The sequence below is a fragment of the Oncorhynchus keta genome, chromosome 26, assembly GCF_023373465.1.
Source record: "Oncorhynchus keta strain PuntledgeMale-10-30-2019 chromosome 26, Oket_V2, whole genome shotgun sequence".
Classification (NCBI taxonomy): Eukaryota; Metazoa; Chordata; class Actinopteri; order Salmoniformes; family Salmonidae; genus Oncorhynchus; species Oncorhynchus keta.
Genome location: NC_068446.1, coordinates 20,875,278 through 20,897,507, shown reverse-complemented (window position 1 = coordinate 20,897,507; position 22,230 = coordinate 20,875,278). Strand labels below are relative to the sequence as shown.

At 44.7% G+C, this 22,230-nt stretch overlaps 1 protein-coding gene across 7 annotated transcripts in view; it reads right to left on the bottom strand.

The window, feature by feature from the left end:
- LOC118359070 (SUN domain-containing ossification factor-like) overlaps window positions 1-22,230 on the bottom strand; it is a 66,676-nt gene that overhangs the window by 22,476 nt on the left and 21,970 nt on the right. For 3 of the 7 annotated variants that reach the window (XM_035737280.2, XM_052480360.1, XM_052480365.1), the window contains exons 2-13: window positions 10,005-10,122; window positions 8,961-9,059; window positions 8,492-8,847; window positions 7,479-7,730; window positions 6,960-7,137; window positions 6,385-6,493; window positions 3,973-4,097; window positions 3,816-3,883; window positions 3,311-3,418; window positions 3,059-3,164; window positions 1,494-1,514; window positions 298-353 (exon numbers count right to left, since the gene is read on the bottom strand). In XM_035737280.2, the coding sequence (XP_035593173.2) occupies window positions 298-353; window positions 1,494-1,514; window positions 3,059-3,164; window positions 3,311-3,418; window positions 3,816-3,883; window positions 3,973-4,097; window positions 6,385-6,493; window positions 6,960-7,137; window positions 7,479-7,730; window positions 8,492-8,847; window positions 8,961-9,059; window positions 10,005-10,122 (1,596 nt within the window). The remainder of the gene's footprint in view (window positions 1-297; window positions 354-1,493; window positions 1,515-3,058; window positions 3,165-3,310; window positions 3,419-3,815; window positions 3,884-3,972; window positions 4,098-6,384; window positions 6,494-6,959; window positions 7,138-7,478; window positions 7,731-8,491; window positions 8,848-8,960; window positions 9,060-10,004; window positions 10,123-22,230) is intronic. The other 4 variants (XM_052480363.1, XM_052480361.1, XM_052480362.1 and 1 more) reach the window with 4 other exon arrangements.

Here is a 22,230-nt window from a genome sequence, read left to right as displayed (position 1 = left end):
CAACTTATTGTGGGAAGCTTGTGGAAGGCTACCCAAAACTTTTGAACCAAGTTAAACAATTTAAAGGCAATACTACCACACACTAATTGTGTGCATGTAAATTTCTGACCCACTGGGAATGTGATGAAAGAAAATCTGAAATAAATAATTCTATAATATTATTCTGACCTTTCACATTCTTAAAATAAAGTGGTGATCCTAACTGACCGAAGACAGGGAATCTTGACTTGAAAAACTGAGTTTAATTGTATTTGGCTAAGGTGTATGTGAACTTCCGACTTTAACTGTATCTCTTACCTGATGAGGCTGAGGGGGCAGAAGTGTTCTGATCCGAAGTGGGAGATGAGCTCCACCTGCAGTCGAGGGGTGACGAAAGGGTTAAACCACATCGAACACACTCATACCGGGGTAATTAAACCACCCACACCATCCCCACTTACATTCAAGTCATCCAGTATGTCTGAGCTATAGTAAACCAAAATATAGACGCAACATGCAACAATTTCAAAGAGTACAGTTCATATGAGGAAATCAGTCAATTTAAATAAATTCAATTGACTGAATTTATTTCAATTGGATTTGACATGACTGGGAATACTGATACGCATCTGTTGGTCAAAGATACCTTACAAAAACAATGGGCCTCAGGATCTCGTCAAGGTATTTCTATGCATTCAAATTACCATAGACAAAACGCAATTGTGTTCGTTTACAGTATGTCATACATAACCCCACCGCCACCATGGGGCACTGTGCTAACAATGTTGACATCAGCAAACCGCTCGCCCACATGACATACACGTGGTCTGAAGTTGTGTGACCGGTTGTACGTACTGCCAAATTCTCTAAAACTGCGTTGGAGGAGGCTTATGGTAGAGAAATTAACTTTCAATTATCCGGCAACAGCTCTGGTGGACATTCCTGCAGTCAGCATGCCGATTGCACGCTCCCTCAAAACTTGAGACATCTGTGTTGTGTGACAAAAACGGCACATTTTAGAGTGGCCTTTTATTGTCACCGGCACAAGGTGTACCTGTGTAATGATCATGCTATTTAATCAGTTTCTTGACATGCCACACCTGTCAGGTGGGATGGATTATCTTTGCAAAGGAGAAGTGCTTACCAATAGGGATGTAAACAAATATGTGCAGAGAATTTGAGAGAAATACGCTTTTTAAGCGTCTGGAACATATCTGGGACTGTTGATTTCAGCTCATGATACCAACACTTTACATGTTGCGTTTACATTTTTGTTTAGTGTAAATCTAGTCATCCAATACGTCTAAGCTAAATCATTCAAGTCATCCAAAACGTCTAAGCTAAATCAAATCTAAAAAGGTGATGTGGAATTTGCCAAGCTCTATTGTTAGTTTTAAAATGTGTCTTGGTCATGCATTACACCATCTGTACACTGCCACCAAAGCTCCCCATTGTTATGGTACACTATAACGCATCATAGTGCATTACAACCTCTAAAAGAGAAGAATGCCAACCTTTATGTACTTGATGAACATCTGATGCAAGAGGAGAGAGAAAAAAGTGAGAGAAATCTGTAAAAAGGCTGATTCATGCCACTAGCAAGTCAAGCATCTGGTCATTTTTCTTCAGCATTTTATTTTTGGGACAACACAACACACAGTATTCACAGACTAAACGCTTGCTCTACAAGAGACTACAAGGCAAGGGCAAGGTAAGGTATACAAAGCAATACAAGGTGCACATAGCATTACAAGGGAATAAGGTATTATAAGTATCCATAGCAGTAACTTTTAGAGGAGTAGGGAAGAAGTAGACAGACAACCTAGACAGACAACCTAGACAGACAACCTAGACAGACAACCTAGACAGACAACCTAGACAGACAACCTAGACAGACATCAGGTTGATAACAGCTTCAGTTCCTATTGAAATTAAGACATCGATAACTCTAAGACCTTGTCACAGTACTATGTGAAATCACAAAACAGTGGCATATTTTTAAAAACCCATACAATTAACCAAACATTTAAAAAAAATGCACCCGCACGAAAAATATTGTTATTTTAAACTTTACAGAAAAACTATGAAAATGTAATAACACTTAATGCGTTAGATAAGAGAAGATAGTGAGGGGGGTAGAGTTGAATGACTAGAATACAGTAAATACTTCCCCATACTATTTCTACTAAATTTATTACACATAGAAGTCGAAAAGGAAGCTGAAACACATCCTCAGAATATACATCCTCACACACAGAAGATGTTGTGTGAGGTATAATTAGGAAGCAATTCAGACTCATGTTGATGACATGAGGAATCCCCCTGGGCATAGAACATAGAATACAAATGGTGTGTGTTGGTTGGTTCTTCCATCCTTGTGGGGAACTAAAATCCCCACAAGGATAGTAAAACAAGAAATTTCCACATCCCCATGAGGACAAAGGCTGTTTAAGCTTAGGGCTTTGGTTTAAGGGTAGGGTTACAATTACAGTTAGCGTAAGGGGTTAGTGGTTAGGTTAAGGGTTACATGTTAAGGTAAGGATTAGGTTCAGGGTTATGTGTTATGGTAAGGATTAGGTTTAGGGTTATGTGTTATGGTAAGGATTAGGTTTAGGGTTATGTGTTATGGTAAGGATTAGGTTTAGGGGTTAGGGTTATGGTAAGGTTTAGGGTTATGGTAAGTATTAGGGTTATGGTAAGTATTAGGGTTGTGTTATGGTAAGGATTTGGTGATTACGGTTATGTGTTAGGGTTATGGTAAGGATTAGGGATTACGGTTATGTGTTAAAGTTATGGTAAAGATTAGGATTAGGGTTATGTGTTAAGGTTATGGTAAGGATTAGGGTTATGTGTTAAGGTTATGGTAAGGATTAGGGATTACGGTTATGTGTTAAGGTTATGGTAAGGATTAGGGATTACGGTTATGTGTTAAGGTTATGGTAAGGATTAGGGATTACGGTTATGTGTTAGGGTTATGGTAAGGATCAGGGTTATGGTAAGGATTAGGGAAAATAGGATTTTGAATGGAAATAAATGTTAGAAGAACATAAGGTGTGTGTGTATAAATGTCGGTGTGTACCTTGACATATTTGGCATAGAGCTGTTCGTCCAATGGGAAGCTCTGGACTGTGCGCTCATCACGGGCGTGGAACGTTCCCAACTTCACCCACTTGTTGGTGGGGTACCTGAGAGAGAGAGGGAGGGAGAGGGGCGGTCAAACGGGGGCGTGTCCTGAGGAAAACCAGAAAGGGAAGGGGCTACCTAGTCAATTGCACAATTGAATGCATCCAACCAAAATGGGACTTTCACATTTTTCAGGGTGTGTGCATACCGGTCACTGATGGAGACCAGGAAGTCTTTCGGCGTGGAGGAGAAGAGTTCAAAGTTAGCGATGTCCAACTGTTTCACCTGGATGGGCTCACACAGCTCTATTACAAACCTAGAGAGAGGCAGAGAGAGAGAGAGAAGGTGGGGGAGAGAGAGAGTTAGAAGAAGCAATTTGTAAGTCGCTCTGGATAAGAGCGTCTGCTAAATGACTTAAATGTAAATGTAAGAAGCAAATTAATGTGAGAACTTTCAGCTCTGTCAAATATCCTCATCTCCCCTTGACATCTGCCTGGGCAGACGGTTGGCAGTTGGGGTCACACGTGCAGAGCTGACAAGCGGACTAGTGTATGTGCATGCTTCTGAGGAAAACAGCAGTGCACTGAGTCACGTTGTCACCCTGCAGCTTCAGAGAGCAGACAGGACCGGGGGGGTGGGGGGAAATCAAAAAGAAAGGAGAGGGCAGACAACAGTTCAGAAAATTAGAATGTAGGTGTGTGCGTGTGTCTCACCAAATCTTGTTGCTGCAGGGGTTCAGCATGTACAGGTCCATATTCTCCATGAGGATAGCTGAGGTACTCTGGAACCAGGGGACGAGAGAGAGCAAATGACTGTTCCTGTCCTCCAAACGAAAGACTTCAAAGTTGTGTGTGCGTGCGAGTGTGTTACCTTAGCCTCTGTATTAGCTGACAGTATCTTAGCGCCACACTCCACAGAAGCATAGTTGTTTTTGAAGTTCTTCTGCACCTTCTTCACAGGGGGGATGCTGCTGGAGGAGGTATGGAGGGAGAGAGCTGGAAGTGAGAGAAAGGGGGGTTAGGAGGTGGATGTTTGTGTGAGCACGCTTAAGTGAACTCATTCATTTGATTTCTTTAGCTAGGATGGTCCACTCAGTAGCAATTGCCACTGTTTTTTAGGGAGTCCCGGGAAAACTGGGTCATCTTAATGTAGAGAACACAATCATTCATGAAGAGAACATACAGTACCTGTCAGGCATAATGTATCAGCAGCCTAGTCTGATTCCTATAATCTATGGTTGTTTAATCAGTAGCGTCGTCTGACTCCTATAATCTATGGTTGTTTAATCAGTAGCCTCGTCTGATTCCTATAATCTATAGTTGTTTAATCAGTAGCCTAGTCTGACTCCTATAATCTATGGTTGTTTAATCAGTAGCCTCGTCTGACTCCTATAATCTATAGTTGTTTAATCAGTAGCCTCGTCTGACTCCTATAATCTATAGTTGTTTAATCAGTAGCCTAGTCTGACTCCTATAATCTATGGTTGTTTAATCAGTAGCCTCGTCTGACTCCTATAATCTATAGTTGTTTAATCAGTAGCCTCGTCTGACTCCTATAATCTATAGTTGTTTAATCAGTAGCCTAGTCTGACTCCTATAATCTATAGTTGTTTAATCAGTAGCCTAGTCTGACTCCTATAATCTATAGTTGTTTAATCAGTAGCCTAGTCTGACTCCTATAATCTATAGTTGTTTAATCAGTAGCCTCGTCTGACTCCTATAATCTATAGTTGTTTAATCAGTAGCCTCGTCTGATTCCTATAATCTATAGTTGTTTAATCAGTAGCCTCGTCTGACTCCTATAATCTATAGTTGTTTAATCAGTAGCCTAGTCTGACTCCTATAATCTATAGTTGTTTAATCAGTAGCCTAGTCTGACTCCTATAATCTATAGTTGTTTAATCAGTAGCCTAGTCTGATTCCTATAATCTATGGTTGTTTAATCAGTAGCCTAGTCTGATTCCTATAATCTATAGTTGTTTAATCAGTAGCCTAGTCTGACTCCTATAATCTATAGTTGTTTAATCAGTAGCCTCGTCTGATTCCTATAATCTATAGTTGTTTAATCAGTAGCCTCGTCTGATTCCTATAATCTATAGTTGTTTAATCAGTAGCCTAGTCTGATTCCTATAATCTATAGTTGTTTAATCAGTAGCCTAGTCTGACTCCTATAATCTATAGTTGTTTAATCAGTAGCCTCGTCTGACTCCTATAATCTATAGTTGTTTAATCAGTAGCCTCGTCTGATTCCTATAATCTATAGTTGTTTAATCAGTAGCCTAGTCTGACTCCTATAATCTATAGTTGTTTAATCAGTAGCCTAGTCTGATTCCTATAATCTATAGTTGTTTAATCAGTAGCCTAGTCTGACTCCTATAATCTATAGTTGTTTAATCAGTAGCCTAGTCTGATTCCTATAATCTATGGTTGTTTAATCAGTAGCCTAGTCTGATTCCTATAATCTATAGTTGTTTAATCAGTAGCCTAGTCTGACTCCTATAATCTATAGTTGTTTAATCAGTAGCCTCGTCTGACTCCTATAATCTATAGTTGTTTAATCAGTAGCCTAGTCTGACTCCTATAATCTATAGTTGTTTAATCAGTAGCCTCGAAAATCTGATTCCTATAATCTATAGTTGTTTAATCAGTAGCCTAGTCTGACTCCTATAATCTATAGTTGTTTAATCAGTAGCCTAGTCTGATTCCTATAATCTATGGTTGTTTAATCAGTAGCCTAGTCTGACTCCTATAATCTATAGTTGTTTAATCAGTAGCCTAGCCTGAGCATGTGTGTGTGAGTGCACGTGGGGTGCTAAGGCGTGTGTTGAGTTTGAGAGTGTAAGTGTGAGAGTGTAAGTGTGAGAGTGTAACTCATGGATGTCTGTGTGTGTCTGTGTGTCCTTCTGCTCCTGTAGACTGGGCCATTAGTGATGGTGGAAAAACAGTGCTGCCTAAGAGGACGGAGAGAGTGAGAGATTACGCAACACACACGCTGCAATACCCATAATTCCCTCAGTCAGAGAGAGAAGGGAGAGAGGGAAGAGATGCAAGAACGAAAGGCAAGGGAGAGAAACAGAGAGAGGGAAGGAGGAAGATGGAGGGAAGCGAGATAGGGAAGGGGAGGAGGGACTTGGAAAGGAGGACAGAGATGTCCATGCAAGGCCTCTGCACTAGTTTGTCTGACAAATTACTGTATCGAAACATCATCCCTTCTTCACGGTCACTGAGCTTCTCCTGAATATGATGTTAATGAGGGAAACATGTCCCTGTGTGTGTTTCTTACTCTTCTCCTTCTCCACTTCCATGACTTGTTTCTTCCACTCGTCGAATGTTGGGATGTCTTCCTTACTGGGCACTGAGGGGTCAGTCTCCTTACCACTGGCATCCACTGCCTTGTCAGGTATAGAGACACACATGTTACACAGACATGTTATACACAGACACACACACAGTGAGCTGTAATTGATATACTTTATTCCTTTATAAAGACCCCAGAACAGTCAACAAAGCCTCTTACACACAAAGCCAATCCAGTTGAGCTGTGTCTGTCTGCAGCCAATCCGGTTGGAAAACAGACCAGCTCTGCACCAATACTGGCTTGGACAGGGCTTCCCTCATTCTCACTCACATCCACCCCCCCTCCCTACAGTAAGAGAAAGGCAGAGGGTTCATTAATTGAATTAAACATTAATGAAACAACTCAGAGGACTGGCAGCCAAGCCATGTGTAGCCCCAGTCCTCAATGTTCACACGCAAACCCCTACACTCCTCATTACACTTACAGTCAGTGGCAGAAATAACAGTCAATTCTCTATAACATTACCAGCGTGGGGACTAGGTTGTGGGACTCCCTCTCACCTGCTGGTCTTGGTCTATGTCTTGGTGCCTGTGGGATGTGTTTCCCCCCTGGTCCAGCTCTGGTAGGCCCTGGTCTGGGTCTTCTGGGTTGAGAGACACCTGGACATCAGCATCAGAACCTGGAGCATCCTGACTGTGACCCTGTTCTGACTGGCTCTCTACAGAGTCATCATCACCACTATGGAAAGAGGAGAGGGAGAGAGAAAGACGGAGAGGGAGGGGATGAAATGAGAAAAACAACATTTAATGCACAGTCTGGATGCACGCAAACAAAATATTTTATTTCAATAACATTCCTTCCATTCATGTTCCATGCCATCAACAGTGCGTTTGTCCGTAATGAAAAACACAGCAGAAAAGAAGCAAAAAAAGAAAACAAAATAAAAGATGAATAAAGGAGAACAAGGCCACCGGTCGTTGAGTTTAGCGGAGAGGAGTGTCTGGCATCCGATTGGTTACCTGCATGGTTGTTTACCTGTTTCTGCTTTCTGATTGGTTCAATTCAAACTCTGTACTCACCTCGTGGGCGGGCTGCCAAAAGGAGGGGTTTGGGTTGCCAGGTTGTGGGGAATCATCCCACACTGAGAGCCAGAGAAATCAGCAAAAACATTGCCCTCTAGAGAGGAATTAGATCCAGCACTGGCAACCTCTAAAGAGGGATCGGCTTCAGCACTGGCAACTTCTACAGGGGAATCCTCTACCGCGGGATGAGATCTGGCAACCTCTATTGAACTGAGGGAAAGAAAGGACATGCCATTTATGGAAGAGCCCCTAGGAGGGAGGAAGAGGGAGAAAGGACAGATGGGGTGGGGAGGAGAGAAGGAGAAAGAGAGGGATGGGGGAGAGAGAGAAAAGGGGATGAGGTTGGAGGGGGTGGGGTGCGTCTTCGGAATGGTAAGCCTCCTCCAGTCCAGGCTGTGGTGAGTCAAATGTTCATTGTAAAAGGCAAGTGTCCACATCTCGGCAGCCATTTTGAGTAGGTCCGACAAAGAGCGCTAAACTAGCCAGTAAACCCCGTGGCAGAACCATCCAAGGATCCAATGACACCTGATCTGATCAGGTCTGGCAATCCCCATCTGTCCAAAGGTCCAGTTTAGCAGACAACCAACATTTCCACTTATTCCCACCAAGTCCAGTCCAAGTTTTAGTCCAGGTTCAGATAGGTTTATTGACGAAGGAACCAGTGCACAAAGTTAACTGCAGGTTTACAGCTGTAAACGGTGTATAGAAAGGGGCAGCGGGGGCCCCCAAAATTGAGGCGGGGAAAAAAGTCAAGTCAATAAGAAAAATAGCAACATACGAAAAATGTGAAGTAAAAATGTTTAAAAAAAACAACAAAAAACGAATGCAGCTGAAAGGGAAGACCAGTTAGATAACTGGATCTATCACAGTGGTAGACTGAATGACGCCTCTTACAATAAATACTTTATTGAGCCCAAGGACAAAAATGGTCTTGGACACATAATTCTGCTGTATAAACAGACATAACGTCTCATACACATCATGCGTACAATACACAGTTCTCATCTTACCTGGATGGGGCTGGAGCAGGGATGTAAGAGGTAGAGGTAGGTGTGTGTTGGGGGTCTTCTGTAGAGGGGGCTGGGCTGGGTTCTGCCGGTGCATCACTGGGGGTCTCGACTGGGCCTGTGTGGTCTGTGGAGGCCTGTCCCTGGGTTGGGTCGTCGCTGAGCGGTGGGATGGAGGGGGATGAGGGAGCCTGATTCTGGAGGGGAGTGGGTTGTGTATCGGGCTCTAGGTCTGTGTGGATGTGTGTGTTGTGTGAGTGAGGCTCAGCAGCAGCGGGGGGTTCTGGATCCAGGTGTGGTTCTGGGGCAGACCAGACCATCACAGGCTCCTTCTGATTCACAGTCTGGAAAACACACACCTATTCAATTCTCATTGCACGTGTGTGAGAGTGTGTGTGTGTGTGTGTGTGTGTGTGTGTGTGTGTGTGTGTGTGTGTGAGAGAGGTGCGTGTGGTGTTTGTGTCTCTGTTACCTGTTCCGTGTTCGGTGTGTTGGGCTCCTCTAGTGTAGCCCTCTTTGTCTCCAGTTCCACGTCGTAGGTGTGTGTGTGTGTCCTCGACGACGACTCCTCCTAGGGAACAGTCACACACACACCGTTAGAACACATGTGCGCACGCACGCACGCACACACACGGAAGAGGATGTTTGAGATCCACAGAAAGTAGACTAGCCTGTTACACCTGTTAGGTTCTATATAAACAGTAAAACTCATGGACGACTATGAAGAGCTCAAACCAAGTTTATTCCCCCACTGGGTCAAACAGCTGAAAATGACAAAGACCAGCACAAGTCTTTATACCCTCCTTTAGGCAGTCTCCTCCTTGCACCTCTAAACACTACATCTTTGTCGCTAGGCAGGAAGTTAAGTGATAAAGTGGTCCTTCACCTTCCTCTGACCAGACCTCGGCGCACGCTAATCCACAGCTAACCAACCGTATCAGTGATTGCCTTCTCCCTTACTTAGAAACTTTCTTGGTCTATACTTCTTATCAAAACGCCATTCAGCCCACCATATACATTCCTCATGCATGTAACTATTAACGTCTGGCGTAGCAAGTACTTCAAACTACAACCCAACACTCCGTAAGACATGACAGAGAATGATAGAGTCTGAGGAACACCAGAAACACGGGAATCAGCATCTCGGGTTGAGAAACAGTAAGTTACTTTGTTATACTGAGGGACAGAACAAGAGACTGTTCTAGAAATGGACTGACAGCATGTCTGATTGCTATGGACACACACAGACACACACACACACAGTAGACCAGCTCACAGTAGACCAGCTCACGGCCACGGAGGACTACATTTGGGTTAACACAGCAGCCCTCCTCCCCCCTCTCCCTCAGATTGCCAGATATGAGCTGTGTGGATATGGGCTAAAACACTAGTGATTAGTCTTAAAGTGGCTAATGCTGTGAAGAGAAACACTGCGTGAGGAATAGTGGAACATAGTGGGGTCTGGGGGAAAAGTCTACTGCACAATAACTAATGGTAAGTCTTACAGCCATCTCACCTTGTGGTCAGTCCTGTGGTGCTGCTCATGATGATGCTCTGGGAGGCTGCTTTCACCACTAGACACACCTGGAGCTGACGAGCTGTGCTCTGAACAACACACATTATGACTGGGGTACCTGGAACACAGAGAGAGAGAGAGAGAAGCAGTCAGAAACACACATTATGACTGGGGTACCTGGAACACACACACAGAGAGAGACGCAGTCAGAAACACACATTATGACTGGGGTACCTGGAACACACACACAGAGAGAGAAGCAGTCAGAAACACACATTACGACTGGGGTACCTGGAACACACACACAGAGAGAGACGCAGTCAGAAACACACATTACGACTGCGGTACCTGGAACACACACACAGAGAGAGACGCAGTCAGAAACACACATTACGACTGCGGTACCTGGAACACACACACAGAGAGAGACGCAGTCAGAAACACACATTACGACTGCGGTACCTGGAACACACACACAGAGAGAGACGCAGTCAGAAACACACATTACGACTGCGGTACCTGTGGCTCAACATATGAACATGATCTCACGTTTAACAAGTGTCCTGTGTTTACAAGCCAGGTTCATCATTGTTGTTACTTCGCATCAGTGGACTTGACCTGTGGTCCCAGTGAGGGGTAAAGGCTGAGGTGATGTGTGGGAGACGAGGAAGGGCCCCCGGCGGTTTGTGTGTGTAGGGACCAATGGATATGGGGCTGGCTGAATATGTTCACTTTTTAAACATCCGTATTTAACATTTGAATGTTTGTTACATAATGAATACTTTCTCCCGGCCTGTTTGAGGACCAGTATGGATCTAAACAACAACTGGACGCTGCAAAACCTGCTCTGAAACCTCTGAGCTTCTGCTTGACCACTCAAACATCAATGTCAGGTCAGAGCTGGACACACACACACACACATTAACACCCTATCAACTGGCAAGTCTATAGGGTTTCACTCAAACCCACACAGCATATAATATCAGTATGTAGAACATAGGTCTGTAATTTCACTATTTATCCTGACCTCGACTGATAAACACATCATTGCTACACCCTCCTTTGATACAGAACACGATGCAGGCATCTCATCATCCAAGCCTCCAGTCCCGGTGGGGTTGCACAATGAGGGCCTATTCATATAGCGGCGACATCTTGTACCTGCATACACCCAGCCCTCCCCAGATCGATCATCCATCGGTAGAGAGATGCGACGTGGGTAATGTGAGAGGCAGCCTATACCGATCCAGACCAAAATATGAACCCTGCGGTGGACGCAGCCATGGCTTTGAACAACGTATACTTCCAAATGTCACATACACGAGAGAGAAAGGTAGATGTGCGACCAGGGGGTGGGGGTATACTGTAAGTTGACAGGCCTATAAGTAGGCAAAACATAATGTTATTTTCACAATTTCAGTGACATCATGAAAATCGATAAATGGTTTTTGTGTCTCAAAACGTACCAAATCAAAAGATGTGATCTATATAATGTGCGGTTCAGATCATCGGGTCGTACAGGAGGCATGTATAGGTCTAAAAAGGGCCCATAGCAGCCATTTTCATCATGATTTTCTAGAAAATGGTTTGTGATACAAAATGTAAAAATAATTGAAAACATTCTTCCTCACAATTAAGTTTTGATGTGAGAATTGCTAGAACAACCTGAGATAACAAAACTATTTTCCGCTCCCGAGAGAATCTGAGAAGTATGAGTAATAAATAGCACAAATTCCACCGAGCCAATCGGGGGTTGATTTGGAATTGGGCTTCTCCCACTTTATTCAAACCCAACGACTAGTGAAATACCACACGAGGTAACATCACCATGAGGGGGCTAGTAGTGGGTAGAAGGTCACCTTACAAACCCATTGAACTGTAGGCTCTGCCATATACCCTGACGTAGCCTTTAGCCATACAGCGAATAGACTTCTACACCTAGCTACATAGGCCTATAGTTTAGGGTACACCTCGTGACTAAACAGACTTCTGCCACAGTAAAGATAGACACTCTTGCCTTCACCTCTGTCACAACACGTCTGAGGAACTCCTGGACAGGAACCACAGAGATGATTGACAGTTCTGTTTACCACTGGATTTCTGTGTAGGGGTGGGTGTTGTACTAGCTCCTAGACTAGAGCCTGATCCTCCAAAACAGCAAAACGACACTAGTGTGGGCAAGGCTCTTCTCTACACAATGTGTGAATGATAGTGTTGAAAACAGTTCAGTCTGACAGAGAGGCTGACTGACTACGGAGGAGGCCAGGTGTGCATAAAAACAGGGATTACCAGCTTCTAGTCTGGTTGTGGGGACACCGGTCTGTCCGCACTGCACCCCCCCCCTTCCCCCATCCATCCATTACTTCAAAACTCCTCGACGCACAGTAGAACTAGTAGTAAAGTAACTATATTCTGCATGCTACAGGAGTGAGAAAGACTTCTGTGAATACAAAGTAGGAAGTTATGACCCAGTTAGAAACTGCCCTCCCTGTCCCCTTCTGTAACACTACTTGTAAAGAGAGCCGAGTGTTGACACTTGAAAAAAGAGACGAGTGTCGGTGCACATTCCTACTCTTAGAGAAAGAAAGGGAAGTAACCTTTGCTTGAAGGAGCAGCTTTGGGGAGGAATGTATGTGACCTAGTTCTGTTAGTTATATAATGAGTGGAGGGGGAGGGGGAACAGGCAGGGAAAGAGTTGCCCCTAGATGCTGATCTAGGGTCAGTTTCGCATTTTCCCCCACTAATGGTTACGTTTAGAATTGGGGAGGGAAACATGATCCTATATCTAGGGGAAACTACACCCCTGAGCAGGGAAAGTGACAGACCAGAGATGGGAGAGGAATGAGAGAAGAGCCCAGAGAGGGGCAGCGAGAGGAGAAAAGAGATGTCTGTTCCTGTAGTCCGTCAATGTCAGTAAAGAGGGAAGAGCCTCAAGCATTACACTGACTCAGCACTTCTTCTAGCCTACTTCCGCCATCTCTTTTCTTCCCCCTCTCCATGAGTCTTCTCCTCTTCACAACAGGCAGATGTAAACCTTACCACATCTCATACAGGCAGAGAGAACACACACAGCGGGGTGTGGAACTACTGCAGAACTGATCTGAGACTACAGGGCAGGTAATATGGGGACCAGCTCCCACTAGGAACCAGTGCAGTTCTTCCAGTTCAGTGCAGATGAAGGAGAGGAGCTGGAACAGAAAGCTACATTAGACTATTGAGATGCTATAAGAGTTGATTTGGGATTGGACCCTGATGAACTCCGGGCCCCTAGTGTCACATTGGGACAAAAGACAGACACATCGTTCAGAGGGTTTGGCATCATGGTTGAGCAGACTCACTGCCTGTGACTCACTGCAGATAATCTGATCCGCTCGCCTCGATGCACAGAGCATGTCTGGCTAACAAATATTCTCCCGTTCGCTCTCCCTCTTTTTCCGTCTGCCTAATACACACACAAAACACCAGTTAAGGCTATGGTTATGGCCAGCCAAATCCCCTGACATTTCCTGTTAGGTTTAGAGCCACACAAAAGGGCCAAAGGGAGAGACAGTAGTTCAGGACCTAGCCAACAGACTGCATTGAAAACACAGCGACACCAAAGCCTGTGTCCACCATAACAATAGAGATAGGATGTGGAGGGAGGCTGAATGGAGGGCTACATCGTCCTGCGTTAAGATAACAATCCTCTCCTTACCCGGACTTTCCCACCCAACACCAGCACCACATTTTGTCTGGACTCAATGTTTCCTTTATGAATACTGACGAGACCTTTATTCCCAGTTCTGAATTGAATGATAAACCTGCCAGCGTGTCTGATGAAGGTATACGACCACTGCACTGACTTTCCTGCCTCCTTTGGTCTGTCTACACACACAGAAACAAACCTCACATAAGCACAGCTGTCCAAACCCAAAGACAGATCTCTGGTAGCCAGTAACTAACTCAGGTGCTACTGACGGTGATGCAAGGCAGTCCCAGTAGCCTAATGTAGCTCGGTGCAGGTCCTGCGTTGCCTAACTAGCTGCACACTAAACACCATCTGATAGCTCTTAATTAAGAGCGTTAAAATGACCCACAGCTAACTATAGCATGTCAGGACCACACCTTTATACTCACAGCTAAACTCATTACTACTGATACAACCACCCCTATTCTCATTTGATAGTGTCAGCAGAGAGAGTGAGCGAGAGAGAGAGCGAGAGAGAGAGCGAGAGAGAGAGCGAGAGAGAGAGCGAGAGAGAGAGAGAGAGAGGGAGAGAGAGAGCGAGAGAGAGAGGGAGAGAGAGAGAGAGAGAGAGAGGGAGAGAGCGAGAGCGAGAGAGAGGGAGAGAGAGGGAGAGAGAGGGAGAGAGAGAGAGCGAGAGAGAGAGCGAACAGGGACTCACCAGTTAGCAGGTAGGTGGAGAAGGTGGAGAGAAGCCAATATAACAGGGAAGGAGAGGAGGGAGAATAGATCATCCACAAGCTGGCAGTGAGGCAGTTGGCAGAAAACAGTGTTGCTGTTATTTCATGTTGTGGATGAAGTACATCATGGAGACTGACGGACTGAGGTCGCTGGGTGGATGGTAACACTTCTTGGCCTGTAATGGGTTGGGTTATGATGCTGCTGTAGGAGTTTTAAATGGCTAATTGGTTTTTAGCTAACAGAAGAACCAGAACAGCAGCAGCAGAAACATTCAGCCTCCAGAGCACTTGACGTCCAGGGCTCTAAAGCACAACCATTCTGATCGCATATGTTTTTTCTTCATGTTGCGGATTAGGAAGGTCACATTTATCATTGTTAAACCATGTCGCGGGCTGTTCTAAAACTATTCACGGGCCATAAACCACTAGTTTAACACCTTGTTCAGTGATGTGCGTTACCTCATTAGATAGCTAGCCAACAAAGTGGTACATTTAACAGTAGGCTATATCCAAACATTCTGGGGGCAGAGAATGAGAGGAAAACGGACAGCTTCTTCTGGAGATCAATGATCATAGCGATGAATGAATGGCAGATCTCCTACATGTCATCATCTCAAACGTGACGTTCTTAGAGACCGTGTACGATGTTCAATGTAATGCATCTCAATCAGGCCCCCAGTGTTGGGTCTGGAGCATGAAGTCCCAAGCTCTGCTGGTCGGCTACTACGTAGCAACCTAGCCGTGTCAAAAACTCTTACAGCCACTTTCACTGTGATCCGTTGCTAGTTACAGCCACTAACACCATCATCCCTAGCAATGTTTTGGCGTGCTTCAAATTCTTCCGGCACCATCGGGAGTTTTCCATAGGAATATGTGGATGACGTCAGCACTGTCACTACCTACTGGTTTTAATGTCTATGATATCAATAAGGAAATAGTGCTTTTACATCATGTAGAAACTGACATTTTACACAAATGACTGTCATTATATTCCAATGACAGTTATTTGTATCAACGTCTTAGCTTTTTATAATAAATAAACATATTTAAAAGGGTTACACACTTGTTTCTAGGGCACATGTGCTTCAGAAGTATCTATAATTCATTTAGGCTACATCTCAAACACTAAAAATAAAAACTCTGGTGCTCATAAATGTAATGTTGTGCTGACTTTTTAAAGTTGAGCGCACCGTTGCTACAAATCATTTTTGTACATTTTAGACATCTAGTTCTGCCATTGTGAGCTAACATTTATCTGATTACCATATTAGAGAAAGACAGTTACTAAAATTGGAAGTCATGCAAGAACAGCATTCATACTGAATAGCACAGTTATTAGCCCGAGGTCTGAAGGCTGATGCCATTTGAAATGGTTCTGTTAATAGAACAATGTGGGTGTGGCCCTGAGGTTGGAGAGGAGTCTTGTGATGCCATTTGAAATGGTTCTGTTAATAGAACAATGTGGGTGTGGCCCTGAGGTTGGAGAGGAGTCTTGTGATGCCATTTGAAATGGTTCTGTTAATAGAACAATGTGGGTGTGGCCCTGAGGTTGGAGAGGAGTCTTGTGATGCCGGCAGTTGGATCTCAGATTAGAGATGGTGGACTCTCTGGGTTCAGTGGGTGGTACGAGGTAGGCAGGAGGGAGTGGTGCTGAGAGGAGCATCAAAGTAGAGAACACCACTACAATGCATGTTGGTGGAATACCTATTAACAAACCATCTTCTCCCACTTTCTCCCTCATTGGACACCAAACCTAGATGACAAAGGATCTTCCCTCCATCACTGCCAAGTCTCCAAATGCCTAGAGACACCAAATGCATGGACACTTGGACAGAGACTAGACTGAGACGTTCAAAAGGTCATGAGTCCAGCTGTTTCTTCCTGACCTCAGGTACGTATTAAAGATCAAAACCAAACTCTAATAATCCATATAGCACATCTACTGAGCCAGCAACAGTGGAAGACCAACAGGAGAGAGAATTAGTGGTAGAAACAGAAAGGATCGAGAGGTAGACAGAAAGCTACACAGAGGTAAAGAGAGAGAGGTAAAAGAGAGCGAGGTAAAGAGAGAGAGAAGTAGAGAGAGACCGGTGTGCAGGCCAGTGAGTGCAGGCCAGGCAGTATGCCAGCAGGGCTGTTAAAAGTAGGGCAGAGCCACAGCCAAGCAGACAAAAAGATTCCGGCTGAGCACAAGGGGGGCAGAGCTCGTAACAGACCAAGCACTGTGTGTGTGTGTGTGTGTGTGTGTGTGTGTGTGTGTGTATTGTTGGGTGCATATACTGTATGGTTCTGTATGTGTGTTTTTACCAGAGTGATTTGATATAAATAACACAGGATAGCATTTGCAAAGCCCGCTGATCCCACATAATCTCCTTCACTGGAGCATCACTTGGAGGGCAGCTGGAGCTAGAGGAGGAGGGCATCACCAGAATATGGGACATCATGGAGTTTCACTGTTCTGGCTGTAGATACAAACACTGCTAGGTTCTGCAACAGCTAGCGGGTCTGAAACATCAGCAACAAGGTGTAGTGGCAGAAATGATGTGTTCTATCAGTGATTCAACTCTGCTGCTGTGGTACAAATCCAGCCAACGACTAGTTTTAACAAGAGCTGCTCTGGTGTGTGTGGTGTGTTAGTGAGCAGTTCCAGGTCGTGACTCATGATGTCAGAGGGGGTTAGGTTTAAGCCCTTGCAGCAGAGCAGTATGCTACCACAGTGCATTAGGCAGATACACTTCAGTCAGTCAGAGAGCAGGACACCGAGCACACCCCTCAATGTCCTGGCCCACAGCGGGCTGTAATGCAGTAAACGCTTCAGCATCAGGACCAGGGAAAGGAGGTGTGTGTAGGCTGAGTGAGGGAGAGATCCCACACCAAACCATCTTTGTTATTGACTTGCATAACCACACTGCAACAGAGTGAAGCTCAAACAATACTTTTGACTCACAATAAATTTACATTGCAGGCAGACCGTATAGCACAGATCCACAACTAACCTACTGCATGCATTACTAAAATACGTTGTCCCACACACACACCTAAAGTCACCAACTAACAGTTATTTTGTTCTTAGCCATAACTATCTCCAGAAAGTTGTATATGTTGAGTGACAGTGCGAGATATCACAGGGCCAGTCTCTCCCAGAACAGCTCTTTAATGTTTAGGATTGGGTAGAATAGGCTGTTCCTAGATCTGTGGCTAAAGGCATCTTCTACCTGGTACAGTCAGAAACAACAACAATAAACTTGACTGTATAGCCTTTTGTATTACTCAGAGCTCCTCTGTCAGGAACTGGCCCATGCCAACACTACAGTACCATGCTAACAGCACTTAGGCTACTAAACCCATTGGAGTGACAGACATAATGACGCCGGAGGGGACGGACGCCATTTTCCCAGACCAGGACATAATGCTAATCGCAGACCAGGCCCAAATCCCCGTCACTCGGAGGAGGGGGCGTTATAGGGGTTGGCGTGCGGGATATCAAACAAGACTGCGACGGCGAGTGGATAAGTTGCCATTACCCTCCGTTCTCTTGGTGAACGTGGACTCACTGGTAAATAAACCGGATGAGCTCCGTTCGAGACTATCCTTTCAACGTGATTTGAAGAACTGAAATATGTTTCACTGAGTCATGGCTAAACAACCCCATGAAAAATATAAATCTAGCTGTTTTTTCTATACATCGGCAGGACAAAACAGCTCCGTCCGGTAACTGAGGAGAGGGGGGTCTCTTTTGGTCAACAACAGTTGATGCTTGATCTCTAATATTAAGGAAGTCTTGAGGTTCTGCTCATCTGACTTAGAATGCCTCATGATAACCTGTAGACCACGCTATTTATCAAGAGAGTTTTCATATATATTTCTCATAGCTGTCTATTTACCACCACAAACTGATGCTGGCACCAAGACCACACTCAACGACCTGAATAGGGCCATAAGCAAACAAGAAAATACTCAACCAGGTGCAGCGCTCCAAGTGGCCAGTGATTTTAATGCAAGGAAACTGAAATCCGTTTTAGCTCATTTCTACCAGGATGTCTCTTGTACAACTAGAGGCGGATAAAAACTAGCCCACCAAACAGAGACGCACACAAAGCTCTCCCACGACCTCCATCTGACCCTAATTCTAACCTTCTGCACCTATTTATAAGAAAAACTCAAACAGGAAGTACCAGTGATGCGCTCAATACAGAAGTGGTCCAATTAAGCGCACGCTAAGCTACAGGATTGTTTCTCTAGCACAGATTGGAACATGTTACGGAATTAATCTGCCGGCATTGAGGAGTTTACCACATCAGTAAATGGCTTCATTAATAAGTGCATTGACAAAGTAGTCCCACAGTGACCGTACATACATATCCTAACCAGAATCCATGGATTACAAGCAGAATCCTCACTGAGCTAAAAGCTAGAGTTGCCGCTTTCAAAGAGCAGAACACAAATCCGGACACTTAAATGAAATCCCGCTACCATCAAACAGGCAAAGTGTCAACACAGGACCAAGATCGAATCCTACTACACCGGCTCCGATGCTCGTTGGATGTGGCAGGGCTTGCAAACTGTCACCGATTACAAAAGGGAGATGCCCAATGACACGAGCAAAATGCCTATGCTCGCGTCAAGGCCAGCAACACTGAACCATGCATGAGAGCACCAGCTGTTCCGGACGACTGTGTGATCACGCTCTCCGTAGCTAATGTGAGTAAGACCTTTAAACAGGTTAACATTCACAAGGCCTGGCGGATTACCAGAATGCATACTCAGAGCATGCGCTGACCAGCTAGCAAGTGTCTTCACTGACATTTTCAACCTCTCCCTCACCCAGTCTGTAATACTCACGTGTCAAGCAGACCACCATAGTCCCTGTGCCCAAAAAAGCCAAGGTAACCTGTCTAAATAAAACTAGCACTCACATCTGTAGCCATGAAATACTTTGAAAAGCTGGTCATGGCTCATATCAACACCATTGTCTTTTTCTACAGAAACAGATTGTGCCTTTCTCTAAACAGTAGCAAGCAGACTATTCAGTCAACCTCATCTGTTCTTGACTATGGTGATATTATTTATCAAAGTGCAGCTGCTACTACTCTTAAACCTGTATATGCCATCTACCATAGTAACAGTTTTGTAACAGTTTTGATACGCATCACTGCATCCTGTATCAAAAGGTTGGCTGGACTTCGCTAAAGACCCGTACATCTCTACATTCCTCCCTTTTTTGTTTACAAGGCCCTACTTCATAAACTTCCATTTTAACGAAATATGCTGTTGAAGTATAGACACGTAAACCGTTTAACCTGTTCACAGGACTGGTTAACACGAGGTTCCTAGGGTCTGCATTGAGCGAGGCAAATCTGCTTTTAGTTTTAATGCACCGTATTGTTGCAACAAAATACATTTCATCTTTAAGTTCTGGTGCCGTTTGGGCAATTTAAAATATTTATTGGAGACTTATTTGTGCAGGAATGTAACTTTTTCTGGGTGATTTGTTTTATTTGTGCTTCCCATGACTATATTTTAGTTTTTGAATATTTATAATTGTATACTGTATGTTTGGGTATAATGTATATATTTATGTTGTATACACAGGACATATTTGGAAAAGAGACCTAGGTCTCAATATGTTTTCCCGGGTTAAAATAAAGGTTAAATGAATAAATAATTCCAGACACCCTGGACCCACTCCAATTCGCATACCGCCCCAACAGATCCACAGATGACCCCATCTCTATTGCTCCCCACACTGGCCTTTCCCATCAGGACAAAAGGAACACCTACGTGAGAATGCTGTTCATTGACTAAAGCACAGCGTTCAACAGCATAGCGCCCTCAACTCATCACTAAAGTAAGGACCCTGGGACGAAACACATCCCTCTTCAACTGTACTTTCTGACGTACCACCCCCAGGTGGGGAAGGGAGGCAACACATCCCTCTTCAACTGTACTTTCTGACGTACCACCCCCAGGTGGGGAAGGGAGGCAACACATCCCTCTTCAACTGTACTTTCTGACGTACCACCCCCAGGTGGGGAAGGGAGGCAACATATCCCTCTGCTGACCCTCAACACAGGTCCCCCCACATTCACCCACGACTGTGTGGCCACACACACACACCCTCCAACACCATCATTAAGGTGGCTGACGAGACAACGACGGTAGGCCTGATCACAGATGACGAGACCGCCTACAGGGAGGTGGTCAGAGGGCTGGCAATGTGGTGTCAGGACAACAACCTCTCCATCAACGTCAGCAAGACAAAAGGAGCTGATCATGGACTACTGGAAACAGAGGGCCGAGCACACCTCCATTCCCAAAATCGGGGCTGTAGTGGAAACGGTCAAGAGCTTTAAGTTCCTCAGGTGTCCACGTCACTAAGGAACGATCATGGTCCAAACACACCAACACAGTCCAAGAGGGCACGGCAAAGCCCATTCCCTCTCAGGAGACTGAAAAGATTTGGCATGGGACCTCATAGGCTCAAAAAGTTCTACAGCTGCACCATTGAGAGCATCCTGACTGGCTGCATCACCGCCTGGTATGGCAAATGCTCGGCCTCCGACCGCAAGGCACTACAGAAAGTAGTGCGTACAGCCCAGTACATCACCGGGGCCAAGCTGCCCATCATCAAGAACATCTATACCAGGCAGTGTCAGAACAGCCCTAAAAATGGTCAAACAAGATACCACAAGCGGTACCGAAGGTCTGGGACGAGAGACTTCTGAACAGCTTCTAACCCAAAGCCATAAGACTACCAAACAGTTTATTAAAGTGGCTACCCGGACTTCCTGCTTTTCAGCTCCTACCTACATGTATATAGTACTTCAATTAAATCACCTAACCAAACCTACGTGTACTGTACATATTACCTCAATCTATCACCCCAACTACCTCGTACCCCAGTACACTGACTCGGTACCGGTAGTCCTTGTATATAGCCTCGGTATTGTTATTTTGTATTTTTATATATTTGTACATTTTCTTTTTTAATTGCATTGCTGGTTAAGGGCTCGTAAGTAAGCATTTCACGGTAAAGTCTACACTTGTATTCAGCGCATGTGACAAATAAAATATCATTTTATTTGACAGACAAAAAACAAACAAGAACAGCCTTGAATGTGCAAGAAGACATCCACACCTCTGTCAGCCATTAGCAGCTGCTGTGACACATGCACACAGTACGTAAAGCGTGCAACTCTCACGGCCTGCTGCCGTGGGTACCAACATGAGTGGAAACAAACCTCTTCTCAATATCAACTGCTCTCATCAGCTCCGTATTGTAAACACCATAGTGGCAGAAAACAACTCTTCCAATCAATGAATTAGGGATGAGACACTGGGCCGTATTTGAAGGGATTGGGAAAGTATCTAGGACATAGTCAGTTTACTCAGGTAGGAGGGTTAACCCGGTGGTTGTTAACCCATTTGTCGTGGCTCAAGTCCTTACTGTCATGGGTCACCTATCCTCTAAAGAATTGATTGGTACAACCCTTCTCTCTCCTCTCCCGGATTCTTCTCTTGCCAAAGTAGTTGCCGTAAACAACAATCAATCTAATTGACTTTTTACATTAGCAGTTGTCACAAAGTGCTTATACAATGCGTTCTCACTCAGACAACTTGTCAGGCACATTGCCAACTTTGCAAGCCAATTAAGCTACACCACGCTCACCTCAAATATACACACACACTAGGTGAATGTGACAGTGGAAAGCGGCACAGTGGAAAGCGGCGCAGCGGTGCCAGACAGGGATCAAAGGCCATGGGAATGCAGCATTGGAACGTCGCTCCGGAGTGCTGTCTCGCTCCGAGTCAGACGGACCGA